The sequence below is a fragment of the Somniosus microcephalus genome, chromosome 11 (genome assembly GCF_052327205.1).
Source record: "Somniosus microcephalus isolate GS21.2 chromosome 11, FLI_Smic_1.0, whole genome shotgun sequence".
Classification (NCBI taxonomy): Eukaryota; Metazoa; Chordata; class Chondrichthyes; order Squaliformes; family Somniosidae; genus Somniosus; species Somniosus microcephalus.
In genome coordinates, this window is record NC_140997.1 from 115930438 (window position 1) to 115958121 (window position 27684).

The 27684-nt window shown below is 50.7% G+C and overlaps 1 protein-coding gene across 2 annotated transcripts in view; it reads right to left on the reverse strand.

Moving 5' to 3' along the window:
- Nucleotides 1–203: 203 nt before the first annotated feature.
- The window catches only part of LOC147110834 (transmembrane and coiled-coil domains protein 1-like), a 166631-nt gene continuing 139150 nt past the window's right edge, over nt 204–27684 (reverse strand). For both annotated transcript variants that reach the window (XM_086001197.1, XM_086001198.1), the window contains exons 3-5: nt 21815–22740; nt 7124–7259; nt 204–2529 (exon numbers count right to left, since the gene is read on the reverse strand). In XM_086001197.1, coding sequence (XP_085857323.1) covers nt 2215–2529; nt 7124–7259; nt 21815–22740 — 1377 coding nt within the window. In that variant the 3' untranslated portion in view covers nt 204–2214. The remainder of the gene's footprint in view (nt 2530–7123; nt 7260–21814; nt 22741–27684) is intronic.

The following is a 27684-nucleotide window of genomic DNA, read 5'->3' on the forward strand; positions in this document are numbered from 1 at the left end:
AGGTGTGATATTCTGTAGTGTACACAGGGACACCATTCCCTGTAACACTTGTGTGGTGAATGCAACAGTGGGAAATGTACCTGAGAATAATGACAGCTGATGCAATGGCATGAGGTCTGGACTGGAAACGAGCCTGGATTTGAAAGAACAGTTATATCCTTGCCCCCGTCGACCGTTCACAAGGACCATTAATGAACAAAGGATTGATTAATAGCTGAGGTCTTTATTTAATGTACAGTACAGTAACTGCAGCTGAAAAACTGCAACAATCAACAGGATGTGAATGTCATCAGATGGGGAACAGCAGCTGCAATCTAAACTACAGTGTTAATTCCACTAGGATCACTCAGAACTCTCCCAGCCCCATTCACACTCTTTGTACTGAGGCTGTCCTGGTTCTGTCAACGGCTAGGACTATTCACCACTCACACAAATCATAAACCACAGCAGCCTGGGCTGCCAGGCACCTTCAGACCAGCAAGCCATCTCGCCACGAGCTGGGCTTAGAGTAAGAATAAAGCTCACCGCTTTGCTTTTCATGTCAACATTCTCATTCTGAAAGGGCGTGTACTCTATGAAACAGTTAAAGCCCCTGTTTGAAGGAGTCTGTTTTCGGGAGAGCTTGAGATGCTTCATTGTGACGTTCCTGTCCAATCGGATCAGGAATGGGGGGAAGACGCAACCAATCATTGCCCTCCCCCCTCATAAGGGCCCCTCGTGAATGGGGGGAGCCCACAACCCACCGCCCCCCCCATACAGCACCCCTATAAGGGGGGTTTTGTTCATTGACTTCCAACCAATTGTTGTAAAGTAGAAACCCCTGCAGCAAGGAGCAATGGAGACCACCCTAACTATACAGGGGCTTCTCCACAACTTTCAGCAATCATCAGGCAGCTTAGTAGAGTCCACGCTCATGTGAGTAAACCGGGAATGCTTCACTTCACTTCAAAGGGAAATGAAGGGCGGGAAAGGCAGTGGCACTCTCAGTAGACACACACTAGTGAACATAAGAATGAGTTCAGTGATGGGATGAGATGGGATAGGATGGGAGGGGATGAGGTGGGATGGGATGAGATGGGATGGGATGGGATGAGATGGGCTCAGTGAGATGGGATGAGGTGAGATGGGATATGATGGTATGGGATGGGATTGAGGTGGGATGAGGTGAGATGGGATGGGATGGGATGAGGTGGGATAAGATGAGATGGGATGGGATGAGGTGGGATGAGATGGGATGGGTTCAGTGAGATGGGATGGGATGAGGTAGGATGAGATGAGATGGGATGAGGTTGGATGGGCTCAGTGAGATGGGATGGGATGAGGTGGGATGGGTTTGGTTCAGTGAGATGGGATGGGATGAGGTGGGATGGGATGAGATGAGATGGGCTCACCATCACTGTGTGTTACTTCATTTAAAATACTCAAAACACTTATTATTTAAATATGGTATCTATCTTAGAAACAGTATGGAAGCACTGAGACGCTTTTGAGTGTTACACTCTTCAAGTATGTTAGTCGATGTGGGTGGGACGGGGTTAGGTGCGGAGTGTGTGGGCTTCAAGGCAGGAAGGAGGGGACCTGGTGGGTACCCCCAGTAATAGCGGCACTATCACTCGGCAGGTCAGGGCACTGTGCCATCTCCATCAGGCCATGCTCGGGAGGAGGCCATGACCTGCAGGATTGGTTCAAGTATGTCCCACTGTGGAGTCTCTCAATACACATCATTGTGGCGAGTTCGACGATCCGAATGAAATAATAACCCTGAATCCATTTCCTAGCAGGTGGAATGTGTTCTTATTTCACAGTAAAGATACTCTTCAAACCGCAGAACTGGGCCAACTCAAAGCAAATACTAAATACTTCTTTCAAAATAAACAAAGTACGCTGTGCACTAAATTTTAGGCAATTTTGTTATTGTTTCCCGCCTCCCCCGAGAGAAATTTGGAGATCGAGGAGGGTTAGTATCGAAACTCACGGCCCTTCTGCCTGCCTCCCCTCACTCCGTCTGTACCTGTGCTGGAAGAGAGTTCTCCCACACAGTCATTACACAAATCACCAACCAATTCCTTTCGATCTTCAAATACTATCACCAAGTGTCAGTCAGGGAAAGAAAAGGTGTCTTTTTCATATGTAAACAAATCCACTCTGTGTCCATGTGCACTTGATTAAAAAGTCTTTTACTTCAGTGTGGGCCCTCGAGTCCCGGGCTCGATGTCATGTGGGGGGTGGAACGAATCGCCCAGCATACCCACTGATCACCTGCCAGTTCCTCCATGCCACGCCCACGAAGATCAGAAGAAACAAAGTGCTGAATGTCCTGCTCCGCGTCTTCATCAGCGGCACCAGGCAGTTCGCCAGCGTCGACACGAAGACCAGGAGCACCGCCATCACCGCCAGCAGCACGTTGATCAGCTTGCCCAGTAAGGTGCGGGCCGTGCCATTCTCCAGGCCCTCCAGCTGTACCACCTGTTGCTGCTGCTGCTGCAGCTCCATCTTGGAGATACGAGTCTGACAGGCTTCCAGGGCCTCCTGCGAGAGTCACAACATCGCAGGTGAGTTACACAACAGGGGACGTGAGTTGCACAACAGGGGAAGGGAGTTTCAGAAGGAGGAGGAGGGATGGGAGAGGAGGGGTAGGAATGGGAGAGGAGGAGGATTGAGAGACAGTAGGATTGAGAGAGAGTAGGATTGAGAGAGAAGAGGAATGGGAGAGGAGGGGGAGGAATGGGAGAGGAGCAGGAGGATTGGGAGAGAGAGTAGCATTGAAAGAGAGCAGGATTGAGAGAGAGCAGGATTGAGAGAGAGCAGGATTGAAAGAAAGTAGGATTGAGAGAGGAGGGGGAGGAATGGGAGAGGAGGGGGAGGAATGGGGGAGGAGGGGGAGGAATGGGAGAGGAGGAGGAGGAATGGGAGAGGAGGAGGAGGAATGGGAGAGGAGGAGGAGGAATGGGAGAGGAGGAGGAGGAATGGGAGAGGAGGGGAGGAATGGGAGAGGAGGAGGAGGAATGGGAGAGGAGGGGAGGAATGGGAGAGGAGAAAGAGGAATGGGAGAGAAGGAGGAGGAATGGGAGAGGAGAAAGAGGAATGGGAGAGAAGGAGGAGGAATGGGAGAGGAGAAAGAGGAATGGGAGAGAAGGAGGAATAATGAGAAATGAGAGAGGAGGAGGAGGAGGAGGAGGAATGGGAGAGGAGGGGAGGAATGGGAGAGGAGGGGGAGGAATGGGAGAGGAGGAGGAGGAATGGGAGATGAGGGGGAGGAATGGGAGAGGAGGAGGAGGAATGGGAGAGGAGGAGGAGGAATGGGAGAGGAGGAGGAGGAATGGGAGAGGAGGGGAGGAATGGGAGAGGAGGAGGAGGAATGGGAGAGGAGGAGGAGGAATGGGTTAGGAGGGGGAGGAATGGGAGAGGAGGAGGAGGAATGGGAGAGGAGGGGAGGAATGGGAGAGGAGGAGGAGGAATGGGAGAGGAGGGGAGGAATGGGAGAGGAGGAGGAGGAATGGGAGAGGAGGGGAGGAATGGGAGAGGAGGAGGAGGAATGGGAGAGGAGGGGAGGAATGGGAGAGGAGGGGAGGAATGGGAGAGGAGGAGGAGGAATGGGAGAGGAGGGGAGGAATGGGAGAGGAGGAGGAGGAATGGGAGAGGAGGGGAGGAATGGGAGAGGAGGGGAGGAATGGGAGAGGAGGGGAGGAATGGGAGAGGAGGGGAGGAATGGGAGAGGAGGGGAGGAATGGGCGAGGAGGGGAGGAATGGGAGAGGAGGGGAGGAATGGGAGAGGAGAAAGAGGAATGGGAGAGAAGGAGGAGGAATGGGAGGGGAGAAAGAGGAATGGGAGAGAAGGAGGAGGAATGGGAGAGGAGAAAGAGGAATGGGAGAGAAGGAGGAATAATGAGAAATGAGAGAGGAGGAGGAATGGGAGAGTATCTGGACTAAGTGGAGCCAAGCCATCACATTCTGGGATACATAGATACATAGAGATAGGAACAGGAGTAGGCCATTCGGCCCTTCGAGCCTGCTCCGCCATTCAATGAGATCATGGCTGATCTTCGTCTGAGATCATAGCTGATCTTACCAGTTCAGTACCCCGTCCCCGCCGTTTCTCCATAACCCTTAATCCCCTTAGCCTTCAGAAATATATCCAATTCTCTCTTGAAAATATTTATTGAATTAGCCTTCACAGCCCTCTGTGGCAGGGAATTCCACAGGCTCACCACTCTTTGAGTGAAGAAATTCTTCCTCATCTCTGTTTTAAATGATTTGCCCGCTATTTTTAGACTGTGGCCCCTGGTTCTGTGCTCCCCGGCCATTGGAAACATTCTCTCTGAATTCAGCCTGTCCAGGCCTACCATAATTTTATATGTTTCGATGAGATCCCCTCTCAATCTTCTAAACTCCAGTGAGTACAAGCCCAAACTATTTAATCTCTCTTCGTAGGTCATTCCCGCCATTCCAGGTATCAGCCTGGTGAATCGCCGTTGCACTCTTTCCATGGCAAGAACATCCTTCCGCAGATGGGGCGACCAAAACTGTACACAATACTCCAGATGCGGTCTCACCAGCACCTTGTACAGCTGTAGTAAGGTATCCCTATTCCTATACTCGAACCCCCTTGATATGAAGGCCAACATACCATTTGCCTTCTTAATCGCCTGTTGCACCTGCATGCTCTCCTTCAGTGACTGGTGCACAAGAACACCCAGGTCCCTCTGCACTTCCCCATCTCCCAATCTATTGCCATTTAGATAATAATCTACCCTCCTGTTTTTACCCCCAAAGTGGATAACCTCGCATTTATCCACATTATAGTGCATCTGCCACGTATCCGCCCATTCCCCCAACCTGTCCAAATCACACTGTAGCCTCCTGACATCCTCATCAGAGCCCACCCCTCCTCCTAGTTTAGTGTCGTCAGCGAATTTGGAAATATTGCATCCAATTCCCTGATCCAGATCATTTATATATATTGTGAAGAGCTGGGGTCCCAGGACAGATCCTTGCGGCACCCCGCTGGTCACTGCCTGCCACTCCGAAAACGAGCCGTTTATTCCAACTCTCTGTTTTCTATCCGCCAGCCAGTTCTCTATCCACGTTAATACTTTGCCCCCAATCCCATGAGCCTTAATTTTGCATGATAATCTTTTGTGTGGAACCTTATCGAAGGCTTTCTGGAAGTCAAGGTACACCACATCCACTGGCTCTCCCCCATCTATTCTACCAGTTACCTCCTCAAAAAATTCCAGCAGATTAGTCAAACACGATTTACCCTTTGTAAATCCATGTTGACTCTGTCCGATCCTTTCCCCATTTGTCAAGTGCTCCGCTATTTTATCCTTAATAATGGACTCTAGCATTTTGCCCACAACCGATGTAAGGCTTACTGGTCTATAATTCCCTGCTTTCTCTCTACCCCCCTTTTTAAATATTGGGGTAACATTAGCTACCCTCCAATCCACGGGTACTGTTCCCGAGTCAATGGAGTTCCGGAAGATGATCCTTAGAGCATCTGCTATCTCCAGGGCCACCTCCTTAAGTACCCTAGGATGTAGTTTATCAGGCCCTGGGGATTTGTCAGCCTTCAGTCCCCTCAACTTACCCAACACCATATCCCTAGAGATACTAATTTCTGTCAGCTCCTCCCTCTCATTAGTCCCTATGTTTGCCGATATTCCTGGGAGGTTATTTGTGTCCTCCTTTGTGAATACAGAACCAAAGTATGAGTTTAATTGGTCTGCCATTTCCTTATTCTCCATTATATATTCTCCCGAATCGGACTGCAAGGGACCGACTTGGGATTTTACCAGTCTTTTCCTCCTGATATACCGATAAAAGCTTTTGCAGTCTGTCTTTATGTTTGCTGCAAGTTTACTTTCGTATTCTATTTTCCCCTTCCTGATTAATCCCTTTGTCCTCTTTTGCTGTATCCTGTACTGCCCCCAATCTTCCGGTCTGGTGCTTTTTTTTGCCAGTTGATATGCCCTTTTTTTTGATTTTATGCTGTCCCTAATTTCCCTCGTTATCCACGGTTGAGTCACCTTTTTAGGTTTATTTTTATGCCAAACCGGTATAAACATGTTCTGGAATTCTTCCATTCTATCTTTGAATGCTTGCCATTGTCTATCCACTGTCAATCCCCCCAGAAACACCACCCAATCAATCTTACCCAATTCCCGTCTCATACCCTCGTAATTCCCTTTATTTAAGTTCTGGACCTTAGTCTCTGATTCAATTTCCTCACTCTCCATCTCGACTGAGAGCTCGATCATATTATGATCGCTCTGACCCAAGGGGCCTCGTACAAGAAGATTGCTGATAAGTCCCTTCTCATTGCACAATACCCAGTCTAAAATGGCCTGATCTCGAGTCGGCTCCTCGACATATTGGTCCAGATAACCGTCCCGAAAACATTCCAGGAATTCCTCCTCCTCAGAATTTTTACTAATTTGGGTAGTCCAATCAATATGTAAATTAAAGTCACCCATGATGACAGCTGTGCTCTTATCGCACGCTTCTCTAATTTCCCTTTTTATGCCTTCCCTCACCTCCATATTACTATTTGGAGGCCTATATATCACACCCACTAACGTTTTCCTCCCCTTGCTATTTCTCATTTCTACCCATACAGATTCCGTTTCATCCGAGTTAATATCCTTCCTTTCCATTGCATTAATCCCCTCCTTTACCAGCAATGCTACCCCACCTCCCCTACCTTTTTGCCGATCCTTCCTAAATATTGTATATCCCTGGATGTTAAGTTCCCAGCCTTGCCCACCCTGCAGCCACGTTTCTGTAATCCCAATCAAATCATACTTGTTTACCTCTATTTCCACAACTAATTCATCCACCTTGTTCCTAATGCTTCTAGCATTAAGATACAAAGCCTTCAGGCTTGCTTTTTTCACACTCTCATTATGAATTAGTTTGGCCCTTTGTGTTTCTCTCCTTCTGGGATGGGAGCAGCTGGTATAAAATGGCTGTAGAATTCAATGAGAGGCCCCGCAAACACTCACTGTCTTATCTGAAGACACTGCTGCCCGAGTTTGGAGAGTTTTTTTTTGACTTTCTCAGGAATAAATGACAAGGAATGAGTGTCACAAGGGCTTTGTTGGCTTAGTCCCTGTGGACTGACCTGGATGTCCTGTGCTCGCTCGTAAGACTGGTAGGCGATTTTCTCCTCCATGCTCGCCAGCTCCTGCTTGAGGTTGAGGATCTCATTTTGGTGAAGCTCTGTCAAGTCATTGAGCTGATCCTCGAGTCGCTCACACCTGTTATGGACAATGGAACACGTGAGGCAACAGACTGATGCGCTTCCTACTTTAAAACAACAAAGGACAAGCCTCAATTTGATTTATCTTTAGAGGTGGGCTGGGCAGTCAGGCACGGTGTGAGAAGGGCGCAGTGTCTCCACACAAGGACACAATGATCCAGGCGAGTGGTTGAATACAGGTGAGGCTCTTCCTCCCTCAGATGAGACTTCCCCAGGGGCCCTGCATCACTCCCCTGGCTGACTGCAGAGGATAGTGCCTGATTCCTGGCCCTCAATCTGGAGTCTTAACAGAAACCAACTTACAAAGAGAATGTAAAATGAGTTTTGATAACCATCACATTTTAAAATCAGCTCAGCTCAGCTCAGTACTTTGTGCCCCTCAAAGGCTCATCAATGACCCTGCAGAGGTAATCCTATCACAGGGGCTGGCACCCTTTGCCCTCAGCTCCAGGTAACCCTGCAGGCCTAGCTTTGTGTCTTATAGACTCTAAGGCCTAGAAATTCAGTATAGCCACGTTTGGGGCGCTACAGCCGGGCGGCCGCTAAAGTTAGCGCCCGGCGCAACTTCGCGCCACCTTCGCCGATATTCAGTGGCATCGCCCCAAGAGGTTGCTGCTGCGCTAAAACAGGCGATGCACGACTATCATTAGGCGCTAAGCCGGCGGCCCGGGGCGAAACCCCCGAGGGCGGGCGCAGCGCAGGTGCAGTGAGTTGCTGATTGACGGCAGGCACTCTGGCGCCGGTGAGCTCTTAAAGGGGGAGGGTGGATTTGTTTGCCTGCCACGCCCTGCACACTGCAGCCCTGAAGCAAGGCCTGACCACTGCTGCTTGATCTGGACAACGCCCAGGACTATGGAGAAGGCCAACGTTTGCACCCATTGCAGCCCCCATTATATGTTTCCAGTCAATGCTATGGCTCTGAAGTTAAAGACAAGTGCAAAGCTGTGGCCTGAAGCCACAAGTACCTGTGCGAGTGTTGAGCCAAACCAGAAAGCTCTCTACCTTTGTCTCTCTGCAAAGATCCGTCTCTCACAAAGAAGGAGTGATGCAAAATGGCTGCCATTTCTACTGCAGGAGGAGTGCCCTTTAATTAGCGCCCCGCAGCGACTGGGAACCGTTCCCCTCCACCAGTCGCTAGGGGCGCCAGGCGCGCAATAGGCCGGTGCCACTGAATTTCCGGTTTGGGGCGCACAAAGGGCGTTGCACGATGAAATGACATCAGGATCTGCGCGCGCAGCTGAGTGCGCGCAAAGGCTTTGCGCCGCCGCTAAACCTTTACTGAAGTTGGGGAGAGGCGCAGATCGCGCAGCGCCCGGCCGCTAGCCGCCTAGCGCCCCACATCTCCTCCTCCTAAGGCGCTAGCGGCTGGCGCAAACAACTGAATTTCTAGGCCTCAGAATAGTACCGCACAGAAGGAGCCCATTCGGCCCATCGAGTTTGTGCCGGCTCTTTCGAAGAGCAATCCAGTCAGTCCCACTCCCCTGTTCTTTCCTCATACCCCTACAATTTTTTCTCCTTCAAGTATTTCTCCAATTCCCTTTTGAAGGCTGCTTTTGAATCTCTATCCACCACACTATGCATTCCAAATCTTAACCACTCGTTTAAAATACATTTTCCTCATGTCGCCTCTGGTTCTTTTGCCAATCACCTTAAATCTGTGTCCTCTGGTTACCGACCCTTCAGCCATTGGAAACATTTCTCTTTATTTACTCTGTCTAAACCCTTCATAATTTTAAAAAGCTCTATCAAATCTCCTCTAAGGAGAACAACCTCAGCTTCTCTAGTCTATCCACATAACTGTAATCCCTCATCGCTGGAACCATTCTAGTAAATCTCTTCTCTACCCTCTCCAAAGCCTTCACGTCCTTCCTAAAGTGCGGTGCCCAGAATTGGACACAATACTGTAACTGGGGCTGAACTAGTGTTTTATACAGGTTTAGCACAACCTCCTGGCTTTTGTACTCTGTGCCTCTGTTTATAAAGCCCAGGATTCCATATGCTGTAACTGCTTTGATTTTGTATCCATGCTGCTACTGCCGCTTTAATCCCATGGGCTTCAATTGTGTAACAAGTTCATTATGTGGCACTTTATCAAATGCCTTTTGAAAGTCCATGTACACATCAACTGCACTGCCCTCATCCAAATCTTCATGGGTTCACGTAGATGTACATGTAACCTTTAATCCCTGCTCCCATTAATTCCCCATATCTTGAGTTTCTGATATAACAGATCTTGGTGCACCAATTTGTGTGTGCCCCACTTGCCCTGTTTCACCCATTCACAGGGGGCGTCTGTGGGGTGTGTTCCCCACTTGCCCTGTTTTACCCATTCACAGGGGGTGTCTGTGGGATGTGTGCCCAGCTTGTCCTGTTTTACCCATTCACAGGGGGTGTCTGGTGTGTGTGCCCAGCTTGCCCTGTTTTACCCATTCACAGGGAGATGTCTGTGGGGTGTGTGTTCCCGGCATATAGACCTCCAAACAGTAAAGCAGAGGTTGGGGATGGCATTAAAAGGAAAATTAAAGAAGCGTGCAAAAAGGGCACAGCAATTAGTAACAATACTGTGGAGGAGGAATTCCTGGAGTGTTTACGGGATGGTTTCCTGGACCAATATGTCGAGGAACCAACCAGAGATCAGGCCATCTTAGACTGGGTATTATGTAACGAGAAAGGATTAATTAGCAATCTTGTTGTACGAGGCCCCTTGGGTCGGAGCGATCATAATATGATCGAATTCTTCATTAAGATGGAGAATGAAGTAGTTGACTCAGAGACTAGGGTCCTAAATTTAAGAACATAAGAACATAAGAAATAGGAGCAGGAGTAGGCCAATTGGCCCCTCGAGCCTGCTCCGCCATTCAATAAGATCATGGCTGATCTGATCCTAACCGCCAATCCACTATGACAGGACTATCTCCTGAATCTAACAGCATTAAACACACGAAAACAGGAGCAGGATCAGGCTACACGGTCCCTGGGCCCGCTCCGCTACCCACAGGGCCATGACCTATCCGAACCTAGACTCATGTCCAAATTCCTGCCCGCTCCCCATAACCCTTAATTCCCTTTACTACTAGGAAACTGTCTATTTCTGTTTTAAATTTATGTAATGATGTAGCTTCGACAGCTTTTTGGGGCAGCATATTCCATGGACCTACCACCCTCTGAGTGAAGTAGTTCCTCCTCATCTCAGTTTTGAAAGAGCAGCCCCTTATTCTAAGACTATGCCCCCTAGTTCTAGTTTCACCCATCATCTGGAACATCCTCCCTGCATCCACCCGATCCAACCCCTTCATAATCTTATATGTTTCAATGAGATCGCCTCTCATTCTTCTGAACTCCAATGAGTAGAGTCCCAATCTACTCAACCTCTCCTCATATGTCCATCCCCTCATCCCCGGGATTAATCGAGTGAACCTTCTTTGTACTGACTCGAGAGCAAGTATGTCCTTTCTTAAGTATGGACACCAAAACTGTATGCAGTATTCCAGGTGCGGTCTCACCAATACCTTGTACAACTGAAGCAATACCTCCCTATTTTTATATTCTATCCCCCTAGCAATGAAAGCCAACATTCCATTGGCCTTCTTAATCACTTGCTGCACCTGCATACTAACCTTTTGAGTTTCGTGCACCAGGACCCCCAGATCCCTTTGTACTTCAGTACTTTCAAGTTTCTTGCCATTAAGATAATAACTTGCTCTACGATTTTGCCTGCCAAAGTGCATAACCTCACACTTTCCAGTATTGTATTCCATCTGCCAAATCTCTGCCCACTTACTTAGCCTGTCTATGTCCCCTTGCAGGTTTTTTATGTCCTCCTCACTCACTACTTTCCCTCCCATCTTAGTATCATCTGCAAACTTTGATGTGTTACACTCGGTCCCCTCCTCCAAATCGTTAATATAGATTGTAAAGAGTTGGGGACCCAGCACTGACCCCTGCGGAACACCACTGGTTACTGATTGCCAGTCTGAATATGAACCATTTATCCCAACTCTCTGCCTTCTGTTAGATAGCCAATCCTCTATCCATGCCAGAATATTACCCCCAATCCCGTGATTTTTTATCTTAAGCAATAATCTTTTGTGTGGCACCTTGTCAAATGCCTTTTGGAAGTCTAAATACACTACGTCCACTGGTTCACCTTTATCCACCCTATATGTTACTTCCTCAAAGAACTCCAGCAAGTTTGTCAAACATGACTTCCCCTTCATAAAACCATGCTGACTTTGTCTTATTAAATTATGATTATCCAAATGTCCTGTTACTGTCTCCTTAATAATGGACTCCAAAATTTTACCTACCACAGATGTTAGGCTAACCGGTCTATAGTTTCCAGCCTTCTGTCTACTGCCCTTTTTAAATAAGGGTGTTACATTAGCAGTTTTCCAGTCTGCCGGGACCTTTGCTGAGTCCAGGGAGTTTTGGAAGATTATTACCAATGCATCCACAATCCCTACCGCCACTTCCCTCAAAACCCTGGGATGTAAGCCATCAGGTCCAGGTGATTTATCCGCCTTGAGTCCCATTATTTTACCGAGTACTACTTCCTTAGTGATTTTAATCGTATTTAGCTCCTCCCCCCCTATAGCCCCCTGCTTGTCAAGTGTTGGGATATTCTTGGTGTCCTCTACTGTAAAGACTGATACAAAATATTCATTCAGTGTTTTTGCCATCTCCATATTTCCCACCATTAATTTCCCGGTCTCATCCTCTAAGGGGCCAACATTTACTTTAGCCACCCTTTTTCTTTTTATATAACTATAAAAACTCTTACTATCTGTCTTTATATTTTTTGCTAATTTACTTTCATAATCTATCTTCCCTTTCTTAATCAATCTTTTTGTTATTTTTTGCTGTCTTTTAAAGTTTTCCCAATCCTCTATCCTCCCACTAGATTTGGCTACCTTATATGCCCTTGTTTTTAGTCGAATACTATCCTTAATTTCTTTACTTAGCCACGGATGGCTGTCTTTTCTTTTACACCCTTTTCTTCTCAGTGGAATATATATTTTTTGGAATTTGTAAAATAACTCCTTAAATGTACACCACTGATCATGTATCGTCTTATCCTTTAACCTATTTTCCCAATCCACTTTACTCAATTCCGCTCTCATACCTTAAATAAAGGAAACTACGATGGTCTGAGGAGCGAGTTGGGTAGGATTGATTGGGGAATGTTACTCAAAGGGTTGACGGTGGATAGGCAATGGCAAACATTCAAAGACCGAATGGATGAACTACAGAATTTGTTCATCCCAGTTTGGCATAAAAATAAAACAAAAAAGGTGACTCAACCGTGGCTAACAAGGGAAATTAGGGATAGCATAAGATCCAAAGAGAGGACATATAAATTGGCCAGAAAAAGCAATAATCCTGAGGATTGGGAGCAGTTTAGGATTCAGCAGAGGAGGACAAAGGGATTAATTAAGAAGGGGAAAATAGAATATGAGTGTAAGCTTGCAGGGAACATAAAAACTGACTGTAAAAGCTTTTATAGATATGTGAAGAGAAAAAGATTGGTGAAGTCAAGCGTAGGTCCCTTGCAGTCAGAATCAGGGGAATTTATAATGGGGAACAAAGAAATAGCAGGCCAACTAAATACATATTTTGGTTCTGTCTTCACAAAGGAGGACACAAATAACCTCCCAGAGATGCCGGGGAACATAGGGTCTGATGAAAGGGTGGAACTGAAAGAAATCAGTATTTGTAGGGAAATGGTGTTAGGGAAATTGATGGGATTGAAGGCCGATAAATCCCCAGGGCCTGATAATCTACATCCTAGGGTACTTAAGGAAGTGGCCCTAGAAATAGTAGATGCATTGCTGGTCATCTTCCAGAACTCGATAGACTCTGGAACGGTACCCATGGATTGGAGGGTAGCTAATGTTACCCCACTATTCAAAAAAGGTGGTAGAGAAAAAGCGGGGAATTATAGACCGGTAAGCCCCTGGTTCTTCATCCAGGTTGCTAACAACAGCGTCCAGGACTTTATTCTTTAATTCCTGGAGAGTCCAGGACAATCCTGGAGGGTTTGTAACCCTCAGCTCTGCCAACCTATGCCTAAATTGAGCTTGGGTACGTGGCATGAGTCTCTGCGGGGAGAAAGTGCACTCTATGCTGGGCAAACAGAAAGCTCAGGGTAGGATTAGTCAGTTTTTTTTAGTTTGGAAACTCCTAAACATGGCGATGGGTTTCTGCAACGGTCACATACCAGCTGGGCAAAAATAAATGGTCGGTTTCAAGAAATGAAGCAGGATGCAGGAAAGCAGATGCGATGCTGTGCTTTATAAATAGAGGCATGGAGCAGACAAGCAAGGAAGTTATGATAAGCCTTTATAAATCACTGGTTAGGCCCCAGCTAGAGTACTGTGCCCAATTCTGGGCACCACACTTCAGGAAGGATGTCAAGGCCTTGGAGAGGGTGCAGAGGAGATTTACTAGAATGGTTCCAGGGATGAGGGACTTCAGTAATGTGGAGAGAGGAGAGAAAGTGGGATTGTTCTCCTTACAACAAATGCAAAGAGCTCAAGGACGACTTTGTCACTAAGACTGAGACCATCCATTTAGCTGCCGCTTCCCTCTCTTCCCCTAGCTCACCATACATATATCCCCTAGCTCACCAAGCCATACATCCTCTAAGGTTCACCCCTGCCCTAGCCCTGAACTCTCATCTTTCTCTGGTTTCTCTCCTATTTCCCCTCATGCCCTCTCCAAGCTCATCTTGTCCATGAGATCCATCTCCTGCTCCCTCGACCCTATTCCCACTAAACTGCTGACCACCGAACTTCCTTTTCTGGCTCCCATGTTAGGTGATATTGGTAATGGTTGTCTTTCCTCAGATACTGTCCCCCTCCCCTTCAAATCTGCTGTCACCCCGCTCCTCAAAAAACCAACCCCTTGACCCCTCTGTGCTTGCAAACTAGCAGCTCATCTCCAACCTTCCTTTCCTCTCCAAAGTCCTCGAGTGTGTTGTTGCCTCCCAAATCCATGCCCATCTTTCCCACAATTCCATGTTTGAATCCCTCCACCAGGTTTCTGCCTGCCACAGCACTGAAACGGCCCTCATCAAAGTCACAAATGACATCCTATGTGACTGTGACCATGGTAAACTATCCCTCCTCATGCTTCTCGACCTGTTTGCAGCTTTTGATACGATTGACCACACTATCCTCCTCCAACGCCTCGCCACCCGTTGTCCAGCTGGGTGGGACTGCCCTTGTCTGGCTCCATTCTTATTTATCCAGTTGCAGCCAGAGAATTACCTGCAATGGGTTCTCTTCCCGCTTCCGCATCGTTACCTCTGGAGTCCCTCAAGGATGTATCCTTGGCACCCTCCTATTTCTCATCTACATGTTACCCCCGGCAACATCATTCGAAAACACATCAGGTTCCACATGTACGATGAAGACACCCAGCTCTACCTCACCACCACCTCTCTCGACCCTTCCACTGCCTTTAATTTGTCACACTACTTGTCCGACATCCAGCACTGGATGAGCAGAAATTTCCTCCAATTAAATATTGGGAAGAGCGACGCCATTGTCTTCAGTCCCCGCCACAAACTCCATTCCCTAGCTACCGATTCCATCCCTCTCCCTGGCTGAACCAGACCTCTTGCAACCTTGGCGTCCTTTTGACCCTGAGCTGAACTTCCGACCCCATATCCTCTCCATCACCAAGACTCCCCATTTCCACCTCCATAACATCACCTGTCTCCGCTCCTGCCTCAGCCCATCTTTTGCTGAAATCCTTATCCATGCCTTTGTTACCTCTAGACTCAATCATTGCAACGCACTCCTGGCCAGCCTCCCACCTTGCACCCTCCATAAACTTGAGCACATCCAAATCTCTGCTGCCTGTGTCCTAACTCGCACCAAGTCCTGTTCACCCATCACCCCTGTGCTTGCTGACCTACATTGGGTCACAGTCTGGCAATGCCTCGATTTCAAAATTCTCATCATTGTTTTCAAATCCCTCCATGGCCTTGCCCCTCACTATCTCTGTAATCTCCTCCAGCCCCACAACCCTCTGAGATCTCTGCATTACTCCAATTCTGGCTTCTTGCGCATCCCCAATTTTAATCGCTCCACTATTGGTGACCGTGCCTTCAGCTGCCTTGGCCCTAAGCTCTGGAATCCCCTCCCGAAACCTCTCCAGCCCTCTACTTCTCTCTCCTCCTATAAGATGCTCCTTGAAACCTAACTCTTTGACTAAGCTTTTGGTCATCTGTCCTAATATTACTGGCTTGGTGTCAAATTTTGTCTGCTCATACTCCTGTGAAGTGCCGTGAGACCTTTTACAACGTTAAATGCGCTATATAAATGCAAGTTGTTGTTAAAGCGGGGAAGGTTAAGGTTGATTTAATAGAGGTGTTCAAAATTCTGACGGTTTTTGATCAAGTAAAACTGTCTTCAGTGGCAGGAGGGTCAGGAACCAGAGGAGACAGATTTAAGATCATTGGCAAAAGAATCAGGGGAGAGATGAGGAGAATTTTTATTACGCAGCTAGTTGTTGTGATCTAGACCGCACTGCGTGAAAGGGTGGTGGAAGCAGATTCAATAGTAACTTTCAAAAGGGACTTGGATAAATGCTTGTAAAATTCTGCAAACACACACTCTTACTGTACAGAAAGGCACTCATTGTCTGTGCTCAGCCTGAGGGGTTTTGTTCTTAATGGCACACTGAAGTGTTTCTCGTACTTGCTCAACTGAGACATAACTGGTAACTGAATGATGACAGGCAAACTCGGGCAACAGGCTAGAAACAGAATACACCCAGAGTCTGGCCTTCAAATTAATACCGCAAGAGACTTCAAACGGTTTAAAAAGATCTTTCTGTGCTTCCCTTTCTGATAATAATTGTGCTTTTTGTGGTTCTGTGCCCCCCAGTAGCTCGCCCACAGGCCACTTTATGTGTGTGGGACCCCACCGGAACAGAGCGAGTGTGAGGCTAATCAAAGGGCAGGCAGCTTACACACTGTCACTCCCACCGTCCAGCCCGGGACACGGAGCTTGACTGAGGAGAACTGGTCTATTCTACCAGTTACAGCCTCAAAACATTCCAGCAGATTAGTCAAGCACGATTTACCTTTTGTAAATCCATGTTGACTTTGTCCGGTCCTGTCACTGTTTTCCAAGTGCTCTGCTATTACATCTTTTATAACGGACTCTAAATTTTCCCCACTACCGATGTCAGGCTTACCGGTCTATAATTCCCCGTTTTCTCTCCACCACCTTTTTTGAATAGTGGGGTAACATTAGCTACCCTCCAATCCATGGGAACTGTTCCAGAGTCTATCGAATTTTGGAAGACAGGACAAACTGGGCACACAACCCACAGACACCCCCTGTGAATGGGTAAAACAGGGCAGCTGGGCACACACCTCACAGACACCCCCTGTGAATGGGTAAAACAGGGCAAGCTGGGCACACACCCCACAGACACCCCCTGTGAATGGGTAAAACAGGGCAGCTGGGCACACACCTCACAGACACCCCCTGTGAATGGGTAAAACAGGGCAAGCTGGGCACACACCCCACAGACACCCCCTGTGAATGGGTAAAACAAGGCAAGCTGGGCACACACACCCCACAGACACCCCTGTGAATGGGTAAAACAAGGCAAGCTGGGCACACACACCCCACAGACACCCCTGTGAATGGGTAAAACAAGGCAAGCTGGGCACACACCTCACAGACACCCCCTGTGAATGGGTAAAACAGGGCAAGCTGGGCACACACCCCACAGACACCCCCTGTGAATGGGTAAAACAGGGCCAGCTGGGCACACACCCCACAGACACCCCCTGTGAATGGGTAAAACAGGGCAAGCTGGGCACACACCCCACAGACACCCCCTGTGAACGGGTAAAACAGGGCAAGCTGGACACACACCCCACAGACACCCCCGGTGAATGGGTAAAACAGGGCAAGCTGGGCACACACCTCACAGACACCCCCTGTGAATGGGTAAAACAGCGCCAGGTGGGCACACACCCCACAGGCACACCCTGTGAATGGGTAAAACAGGGCAAGCTGGGCACACACACCACAGACACCCCCTATGAATGGGTAAAACAGGGCCAGCTGGGCACACCCCCCACAAACACCCCCTATGAATGGGTAAAACAGGGCCAGCTGGGCACACAACCCACAGACACCCCTTGTGAATGGGTAAAACAGGGCAAGCTGGGCACACACCCCACAGGCACGCCCTGTGAACGGGTAAAACAAGGCCAGCTGGGCACACACCCCACAGACACCCACTGTGAACGGGTAAAACAGGGCCAGCTGGGCACACACCCCACAGACACCCCCTGTGAACGGGTAAAACAGGGCAAGCTGGGCACACACCCCACAGGCACCCCCTGTGAATGGGTAAAACAGGGCAAGCTGGGCACACACACCTCACAGACACCCCCTGTGAATGGGTAAAACAGGGCAAGCTGGGCACACACCCCACAGACACCCCCTGTGAATGGGTAAAACAGGGTCAGCTGGGCACACACTCCACAAACACACCCTGTGAATGGGTAAAACAGGGCAAGCTGGGCACACACCCCACAGACACCCCCTGTGAATGGTTAAAACAGGGCAGACTGGGCACACACCCCACAGACACCACATGTGAATGGGTAAAACATGGCAAGCTGGGCACACACCCCACAGACATCCTGTGAATGGGTAAAACAGGGCAAGCTGGGCACACACCCCACAGACACCCCCTGTGAATGGGTAAAACAGGGCAAGCTGGGCACACACCCCACAGACACCCCCTGTGAATGGGTAAAACAGAGTCAGCTGGGCACACACTCCACAAACACACCCTGTGAATGGGTAAAACAGGGCAAGCTGAGCACACACCCCACAGACACCCCCTGTGAATGGTTAAAACAGAGCAGACTGGGCACACACCCCACAGACACCACATGTGAATGGGTAAAACAGGGCAAGCTGGGCACACACCCCACAGACATCCTGTGAATGGGTAAAACAGGGCAAGCTGGGCACACACCCCACAGACACCCCCTGTGAATGGGTAAAACAGGGCAAGCTGGGCACACACCCCACAGACACACCCTGTGAATGGGTAAAACAGGGCAAGCTGGGCACACACACCCCACAGACACCCCCTGTGAATGGGTAAAACAGGGCAAGCTGGGCACACACACCCCACAGACACCCCCTGTGAATGGGTAAAACAGGGCAAGCTGGGCACAAACCCCACAGACACCCCTTGTGAATGGGTAAAACATAGAAACATAGAAGAAAGGTGCAGGAGTAGGCCATTCGGCCCCTTGAACCTGCTCCGCCATTCAATGAGATCATGGCTGATCATTCAAATTTAGTACCCTGTCCCTGCCTTCTCCCCATATCCCTTGATCCCTTTAGCCTTAAGAAGTATATCTAACTTCTTCTTGAATATATTTAATGAATTGGCCTCCACTGCCTTCTGTGGTAGAGAATTCCACAGGTTCACCACTCTCTGGGCGAAGAAATTCCTCCTCATCTCTGTGCTAAATGGCTTACCCCTTATCCTTAGACTGTGACCCCTAGTTTTGGACTCCCCGGCCATCGGGAACATCCTTCCTGCACCAGTCTGTCCAGTCCTCCAGTCCTGTTAGAATTTTATAAATTTCAATGACATCCCCTCTCATTCTTCTAAACTCCAGCGAGTATAAGCCCAATCGACCCAATCTCTCCTCATACGTCATTCCTGCCAACCCAGGTATCAGTCTGGTGAATCTTCGCTGCACTCCCTCCATGGCAAGAACATCCTTCCTCAGATAAGGCGACCAAAACTGCACACAATACTCAAGGTGTGGTCTCACCAAGGCCCTGTACAACTGCAGCAAGACATCCTTGTTCTTGTACTCGAACCGTCTCGCTACGAAGGGCAACATACCATTTGCCTTCTTAACCGCCTGCTGCACCTGCATGCTTACCTTTAGCGACTGGTGCACAAGGACACCCAGGTCTCTTTGCACTTCCCCTTCTCCCAATCTATTGCCGTTCAGATAATAATCTGCCTGCCTGTTTTTGCCACTAAACTGGATAACCTTGCATTTATCCACATTATACTGCATCTACCATGCTTCTGCCCAATCACCCAACCTGTTCAAATCATACTGGAGTTTCTCGGCATCCTCCTCACAGCACACACGCCCACCTAGCTTTGTGTCGTCTGCAAACTTGGAGATATTACATCTAGTTCCCTCGTCTAGATCATTTATATATTGTGAATAGCTGGGGTCCTAGGACCGGTCCCTGCGGTACCCCACTAGTCACTGCCTGCCACTCGGAAAAAGAGCCGTTTATTCCAACTCTTTGCTTCCTGTCTGCCAACCAGTTCTTTATCCAAGTCAGTACCTTGCCCCCAATCCCATGTGCCTTAACTTTCCACACTAATCTCTTATGCGGGGCCTTATCGAAAGCCTTCTGAAAGTCCAAATACACCACATCCACTGGTTCTCCCTTATCTATTCTACCAGTTACATCCTCAAAAAATTCCAGTAGATTAGTCAAGCACGATTTACCTTTTGTAAATCCATGTTGACTTTGTCCGATCCTGTCACTGTTTTCCAAGTGCTCTGCTATTACATCTTTTATAATGGATTCTAGCATTTCCCAACTACCGATGTCAAGCTTACCAGTCTATAATTCTGTTTTCTCTCTACCACCTTTTTTGAATAGTGGGGTAACATTAGCTACCCTCCAATCCATGGGAACTGTTCCAGAGTCTATCGAATTTTGGAAGATGACCAGCAATGCATCTACTATTTCTAGGGCCACTTCCTTAAGTACCCTAGGATGTAGATTATCAGGCCCTGGGGATTTATCGGCCTTCAATCCTGTCAATTTCCCTAACACCATTTCCCTACAAATACTGATTTCTTTCAGTTCCTCCCTCTCATTAGACCCTATGTTCCCCGACATCTCTGGGAGGTTATTTGTGTCCTCCTTTGTGAAGACAGAACCAAAGTATGTATTTAATTGGTCTGCCATTTCTTTGTTCCCCATTATAAATTCCCCTGATTCTGACTGCAAGGGACCTACGCTTTACTTCACCAATCTTTTTCTCTTCGCATATCTATAAAAGCTTTTAGTCAGTTTTTATGTTCCCTGAAAGCTTACTCTCATACTCTATTTTACCCCTCTTAATTAATCCCTTTGTCCTCCTCTGCTGAATACTAAACTGCTCCCAATCCTCAGGTTTACTGCTTTTTCTGGCCCATTTATATGTCTTCTCCTTGGATCTTATGCTATCCCTAATTTCCCTTGTTAGCCACGGTTGAGTCACCTTTATTGATTTATTTTCATGCCAAACAGGGATGAACAAATTCTGGGCAAGCTGGGCACACACCCCACAGACACCCCCTGTGAATGGGTAAAACAGGGCAAGCTGGCCCACACCCCACAGACTCACCCTGTGAAAGGGTAAAAGAGGGCAAGCTGGGCATACAGACGCCATAGACACCCCCTGTGAATGGGTAAAACAGGGCCAGCTGGGCACACACCCCACAGGCATTCCCTGTGAATGGGTAAAACAGGGCAAGCTGGGCACACACCTCACAGACACCCCTTGTGAATGGGTAAAACAGGGCCAGCTGGGCACACACCCCACAGACACCCCCTGTGAATGGGTAGAACAGGGCAAACTGGGCAACACCCCAGACACCACCTGTGAATGGGTAAAACAGGGCAGACACCCCACAGACAGCTCCTGTGAATGGGTAAAACAGGGCAAACTGGGCACACTCCCCACAGACACCCCCTGTGAATGGGTAGAACAGGGCAAACTGGGCACACACACCCCACAGACACCCCCTGTGAATGGGTAAAACAGAGCCAGCTGGGCACACACCCCACAGACACCCCCTGTGACTGGGTAAAACAGGGCAAGCTGGGCACATACCCCACAGACACCCCTGTGAATGGGTAAAACAGAGCCAGCTGGGCACACACCCCACAGACACCCCTTGTGAACGGTTAAAACAGGGCCAGCTGGGCACACACCCCACAGACACCCACTGTGAATGGGTAAAACAGGGCAAGTGGGGCACACACCCCAGACACCCCCTGTGACTGGGTAAAACAGGGCAAGCTGGGCACACACCCCACAGACACCCCCTGTGAATGGTTAAAACAGGGCAAGTGGGGCACACACCCCACAGACACCCCTTGTGAATGGGTAAAACAGGGCAAGTGGGGCACACACCCCACAGACACCCCCTGTGAATGGTTAAAACAGGGCAAGTGGGGCACACACCCCACAGACACCCCCTGTGAATGGTTAAAACAGGGCAAGTGGGGCACACACCCCACAGACACCCCTGTGAATGGTTAAAACAGGGCCAGCTGGGCACACACCCCACAGACACCCCTGTGAATGGTTAAAACAGGGCCAGCTGGGCACATACACACACACACCTTATAAACACATCAGAGGACGGGAATGAATTGCAAATCAAACCAGATGCAAATGAACAGCAATGTGGCAGGAGGTGAGAGAGCTGGTGTAGCAGACAACTCCCGGCTGTGACTGTACCTGTAGCGCTCTTCGTGTAGTGTCTGTAGCATGAGTGTATAGTCCCTCTGATAGTGAGATTTTAGAGTGTCAAATGATTCTTCCAATCGGGCCTGTGTCTCTTTTACTTGGTGCAGTTCTTGGAATATTCCCTCGAAGCCTGAGCTGGTGAAGTCCAGTGTGTTGGTTCTGGAGGTGGGAGGTTCCGGGGGTGCCCCTGACATGCTGTTGGCGCCCGATCCCGACGTGCCACTCGAGCATTCCTCTTCGCTGCCGTACCTAGGGCTGGACTGCAGGTTGCCACAGATGGCCAGGCCCTTGAGGCACTCCTCAACCTGGGCTTCGTCCAGCGAGTCCTTGAGGCCGGGAATGTTGTCCGCGCTGCCAAACCTGTTGCGGAGGAGCGATGCGATCTCCCGCGGCTTGGAGACCACTGCGCCAGCGGCTGAGTGTGTGGCCTGGGAGAAAGTGGAGAGCCCGCCCCGCACGCTGCCCACCACCCCCTCGCTGAAGCCCGTCACCTTGGCCCCCACGCCCTTCAGGCCCTGCTGCATGTCCCGCAGCACGTCCTTGGGCTGGCGGGGGATGCCGTTGTGCTCAATCTCGCGCAGCTTGCGGTGGTAGTGCTCCAGCTTGCGCTGCAACTGCAGGATTGTCTGAGCTGACTTCTGATTCTTCTTCTCGAAGACCTGCTTGATGCGGGCACCCTGCTGCCGGTCAGCATTGTTGGCCAGCTTGAGGTACTCCGCCACATTGTCGTCCCGGGCCGTCTGCTCCACCTTCAGTTGCTCTGTCAGCTTTAGCACCTTCTGCTGCAGGTGGGCGATGGCAGCTTTTGTCCGCTGAGGGTCCAGGGCACCATCCAGGCCATCCACACTGATCCCGCCATCCGAGCTCGAGGCAATCACACTCGATGGGGCCAAGCTGTTCACTTCCAGACGTTCGATCTATGATACAGAACCAAAGGTCAACAAATTGTGCACATGGGTTTTTATTTTAAAGTAGAACAAATGACGAGAACTCTAAATCAGGACGATTATGAGGAATGACCGAATCCCCTCCCTTGCTTCCACACAAACCCCGGCAGCTTTGCCGCTATAAGCCAAGCTGCTACGCGAGGTTAGCAGGTGTCAGTTGCTTGCTACAGTGATGAGGGGCAGTCATTTGCCCTGCTTTGTCACAGATTTACCAACAGAGTTGTGTGGATAGTTGTGGAACTGCCCGGAGGCCGCAGACCCACTCCCGATAGTTGTGGAACTGCCCGGAGGCCGCAGACCCACTCCCAATAGTTGTGGAACTGTCCGGAGGCCGCAGACCCACTCCCGATAGTTGTGGAACTGCCCGGAGGCCGCAGACCCACTCCCGATAGTTGTGGAACTGCCCGGAGGCCGCAGACCCACTCCCGATAGTTGTGGAACTGCCCGGAGGCCGCAGACCCACTCCCGATAGTTGTGGAACTGCCCGGAGGCCGCAGACCCACTCCCGATAGTTGTGGAACTGCCCGGAGGCCGCAGACCCACTCCCGATAGTTGTGGAACTGCCCGGAGGCCGCAGACCCACTCCCAATAGTTGTGCAAGTGCCCGGAGGCCGCAGACCCACTCCCAATAGTTGTGCAATTGCCCGGAGGCCGCAGACCCACTCCCGATAGTTGTGCAACTGTCCGGAGGCCGCAGACCCACTCCCGATAGTTGTGCAATTGCCCGGAGGCCGCAGACCCACTCCCGATAGTTGTGCAATTGCCCGGAGGCCGCAGACCCACTCCCGATAGTTGTGCAATTGCCCGGAGGCCGCAGACCCACTCCCGATAGTTGTGCAACTGTCCGGAGGCCGCAGACCCACTCCCGATAGTTGTGCAACTGCCCGGAGGCCGCAGACCCACTCCCGATAGTTGTGCAACTGCCCGGAGGCCGCAGACCCACTCCCGATAGTTGTGGAACTGCCCGGAGGCCGCAGACCCACTCCCGATAGTTGTGCAACTGCCCGGAGGCCGCAGACCCACTCCCGATAGTTGTGCAACTGCCCGGAGGCCGCAGACCCACTCCCGATAGTTGTGCAATTGCCCGGAGGCCGCAGACCCACTCCCGATAGTTGTGCAATTGCCCGGAGGCCGCAGACCCACTCCCGATAGTTGTGCAATTGCCCGGAGGCCGCAGACCCACTCCCGATAGTTGTGCAATTGCCCGGAGGCCGCAGACCCACTCCCGATAGTTGTGCAATTGCCCGGAGGCCGCAGACCCACTCCCGATAGTTGTGCAATTGCCCGGAGGCCGCAGACCCACTCCCGATAGTTGTGCAACTGTCCGGAGGCCGCAGACCCACTCCCGATAGTTGTGCAACTGTCCGGAGGCCGCAGACCCACTCCCGATAGTTGTGCAACTGTCCGGAGGCCGCAGACCCACTCCCGATAGTTGTGCAACTGCCCGGAGGCCGCAGACCCACTCCCGATAGTTGTGCAACTGCCCGGAGGCCGCAGACCCACTCCCGATAGTTGTGCAACTGCCCGGAGGCCGCAGACCCACTCCCGATAGTTGTGCAACTGCCCGGAGGCCGCAGACCCACTCCCGATAGTTGTGCAATTGCCCGGAGGCCGCAGACCCACTCCCGATAGTTGTGGAACTGCCCGGAGGCCGCAGACCCACTCCCGATAGTTGTGGAACTGCCCGGAGGCCGCAGACCCACTCCCGATAGTTGTGGAACTGCCCGGAGGCCGCAGACCCACTCCCGATAGTTGTGGAACTGCCCGGAGGCCGCAGACCCACTCCCGATAGTTGTGGAACTGCCCGGAGGCCGCAGACCCACTCCCGATAGTTGTGCAATTGCCCGGAGGCCGCAGACCCACTCCCGATAGTTGTGCAATTGCCCGGAGGCCGCAGACCCACTCCCGATAGTTGTGCAACTGCCCGGAGGCCGCAGACCCACTCCCGATAGTTGTGCAACTGCCCGGAGGCCGCAGACCCACTCCCGATAGTTGTGCAACTGCCCGGAGGCCGCAGACCCACTCCCGATAGTTGTGCAACTGCCCGGAGGCCGCAGACCCACTCCTGATAGTTGTGGAACTGTCCGGAGGCCGCAGACCCACTCCCGATAGTTGTGCAACTGCCCGGAGGCCGCAGACCCACTCCCGATAGTTGTGGAACTGCCCGGAGGCCGCAGACCCACTCCCGATAGTTGTGGAACTGCCCGGAGGCCGCAGACCCACTCCCGATAGTTGTGCAATTGCCCGGAGGCCGCAGACCCACTCCCGATAGTTGTGGAACTGCCCGGAGGCCGCAGACCCACTCCCGATAGTTGTGGAACTGTCCGGAGGCCGCAGACCCACTCCCGATAGTTGTGGAACTGCCCGGAGGCCGCAGACCCACTCCCGATAGTTGTGGAACTGCCCGGAGGCCGCAGACCCACTCCCGATAGTTGTGGAACTGTCCGGAGGCCGCAGACCCACTCCCGATAGTTGTGGAACTGCCCGGAGGCCGCAGACCCACTCCCGATAGTTGTGCAATTGCCCGGAGGCCGCAGACCCACTCCCGATAGTTGTGGAACTGCCCGGAGGCCGCAGACCCACTCCCGATAGTTGTGGAACTGCCCGGAGGCCGCAGACCCACTCCCGATAGTTGTGCAACTGTCCGGAGGCCGCAGACCCACTCCCGATAGTTGTGGAACTGCCCGGAGGCCGCAGACCCACTCCCGATAGTTGTGGAACTGCCCGGAGGCCGCAGACCCACTCCCGATAGTTGTGGAACTGCCCGGAGGCCGCAGACCCACTCCCGATAGTTGTGCAATTGCCCGGAGGCCGCAGACCCACTCCCGATAGTTGTGGAACTGCCCGGAGGCCGCAGACCCACTCCCGATAGTTGTGGAACTGCCCGGAGGCCGCAGACCCACTCCCGATAGTTGTGGAACTGCCCGGAGGCCGCAGACCCACTCCCGATAGTTGTGCAATTGCCCGGAGGCCGCAGACCCACTCCCGATAGTTGTGGAACTGCCCGGAGGCCGCAGACCCACTCCCGATAGTTGTGCAACTGTCCGGAGGCCGCAGACCCACTCCCGATAGTTGTGCAACTGCCCGGAGGCCGCAGACCCACTCCCGATAGTTGTGCAACTGTCCGGAGGCCGCAGACCCACTCCCGATAGTTGTGCAACTGCCCGGTGGCTGCAGACCCACTCCCGATAGTTGTGGAACTGCCCGGTGGCTGCAGACCCACTCCCGATAGTTGTGGAACTGTCCGGAGGCCGCAGACCCACTCCCGATAGTTGTGCAACTGCCCGGTGGCCGCAGACCCACTCCCGATAGTTGTGCAACTGCCCGGAGGCCGCAGACCCACTCCCGATAGTTGTGCAACTGTCCGGAGGCCGCAGACCCACTCCCGATAGTTGTGCAACTGCCCGGTGGCTGCAGACCCACTCCCGATAGTTGTGGAACTGCCCGGTGGCTGCAGACCCACTCCCGATAGTTGTGGAAGGTCCACACAGGCTGATGAGGAGGAATCGCCTCACTAACTTGCACAGGCGGGTTCAGTGGCTAGCTGGCAGCAGGCTTCATACTGGTACCAGGGGACAGTGCTCCCTCCCAGAGGAGCCTCCTAATGCGGTTCTCTGCCTCAGTGGAGGTTGCAACACCAACCCGTTAAATTACAGTAGCTGAAGCTGAAAGTGGGGCATCAGAGTCTTGCTGTGCGAGTCTCAGGCCAGATACAGCAAGCGCTCATGTGGCACCGACAGCGGGAAGGAGTTCATATCCCACCAGTTTGAGAATTTGAATTGAGTTTACAAAATCTAGAAATAAAAAGCTGGGATCAGTAAAAGTGACCACGAAGCTGTCGGATTGTTGTAAAAAACCAACTGGTTCACTAATGCCCTTTAGGGAAGGAAACCTGCCATCCTTACCCACTCTGGCCTATACGTGACTCCAGTCCCACACCAACGTAGTTGATTCTTAACTGCCTTTTGGTCAAGAAGACCCTCAACACCATCTCAGGGCAACTAGGGATGGGCAATAAATGACATTCACATCCCAAGAACTAATTTAAAAAAGTTACTGGGTTGTTTGACGTTATAAATGGCCCAGTAATTCCGGTCCCAACGCGTGAGTACGGACGGGGTACTCACGCGTGGGCCCGTTGGAAGTGCCGGATTTCAGCATGCACAGCGCATGCGCGGGAAACCGGCACTTGCTCCAGGAGACGTAAGGACTTGATTCTTTAAGGTAAGTGGTCTATTATTTAAAATTATAACAGTTTTTCAACAGCTTTATTGTTTTTAAGGACTTTACAGTAAGGTAAGTTTATTTTTAGACCCGATTTCTTAAAAAATTATTTTTTTCAAAAATTTGATTAATTGTTTAAAATAGTTTTTTTAAAGTTATTTATAGTTCATTTAATTAGTGGGATGTTTTTAAAAATTTTATTTAAAGTTTAAGTAGTGTTTTGGGCGCCCGTAGTTTTCATGAGTTTGACAGTTCTTACTATCAAACTCATGAATGAAGTTTTCCCTCCCCTGATTGGCTGCCCAGTGCTCACCTGATCCCAGTCGGCACATCGCACTAACTACGCCGCTGGATCAGGCAAGCACAGCACGCCGACATCTGAACCGGGCCAGTGACAGGAGTTCCAAGCAGGCCCAGGCTTCAGCTGTCGGCGCGCCGGGTAAGTGCACATCGGGGGCTTGCACGCGCGGCAAGCCCCCGAACCTAATTTCTGGGCCAATGAGTCCTCCAGCCTCATTGTAATTATTCATCCATAAAGCATCTCACACGGGCTCAACATTGACCATCAGCTCAGACAGCTTAGAAACAGCATATACACGGTAACAGGTGCAAAGAGGCAGCAGGAACAGTACTTGGTGAAGTCTGCTCCTAATGACCCAGCCCCGCTCCTGGTTGCTGTTGCCGTGTCTA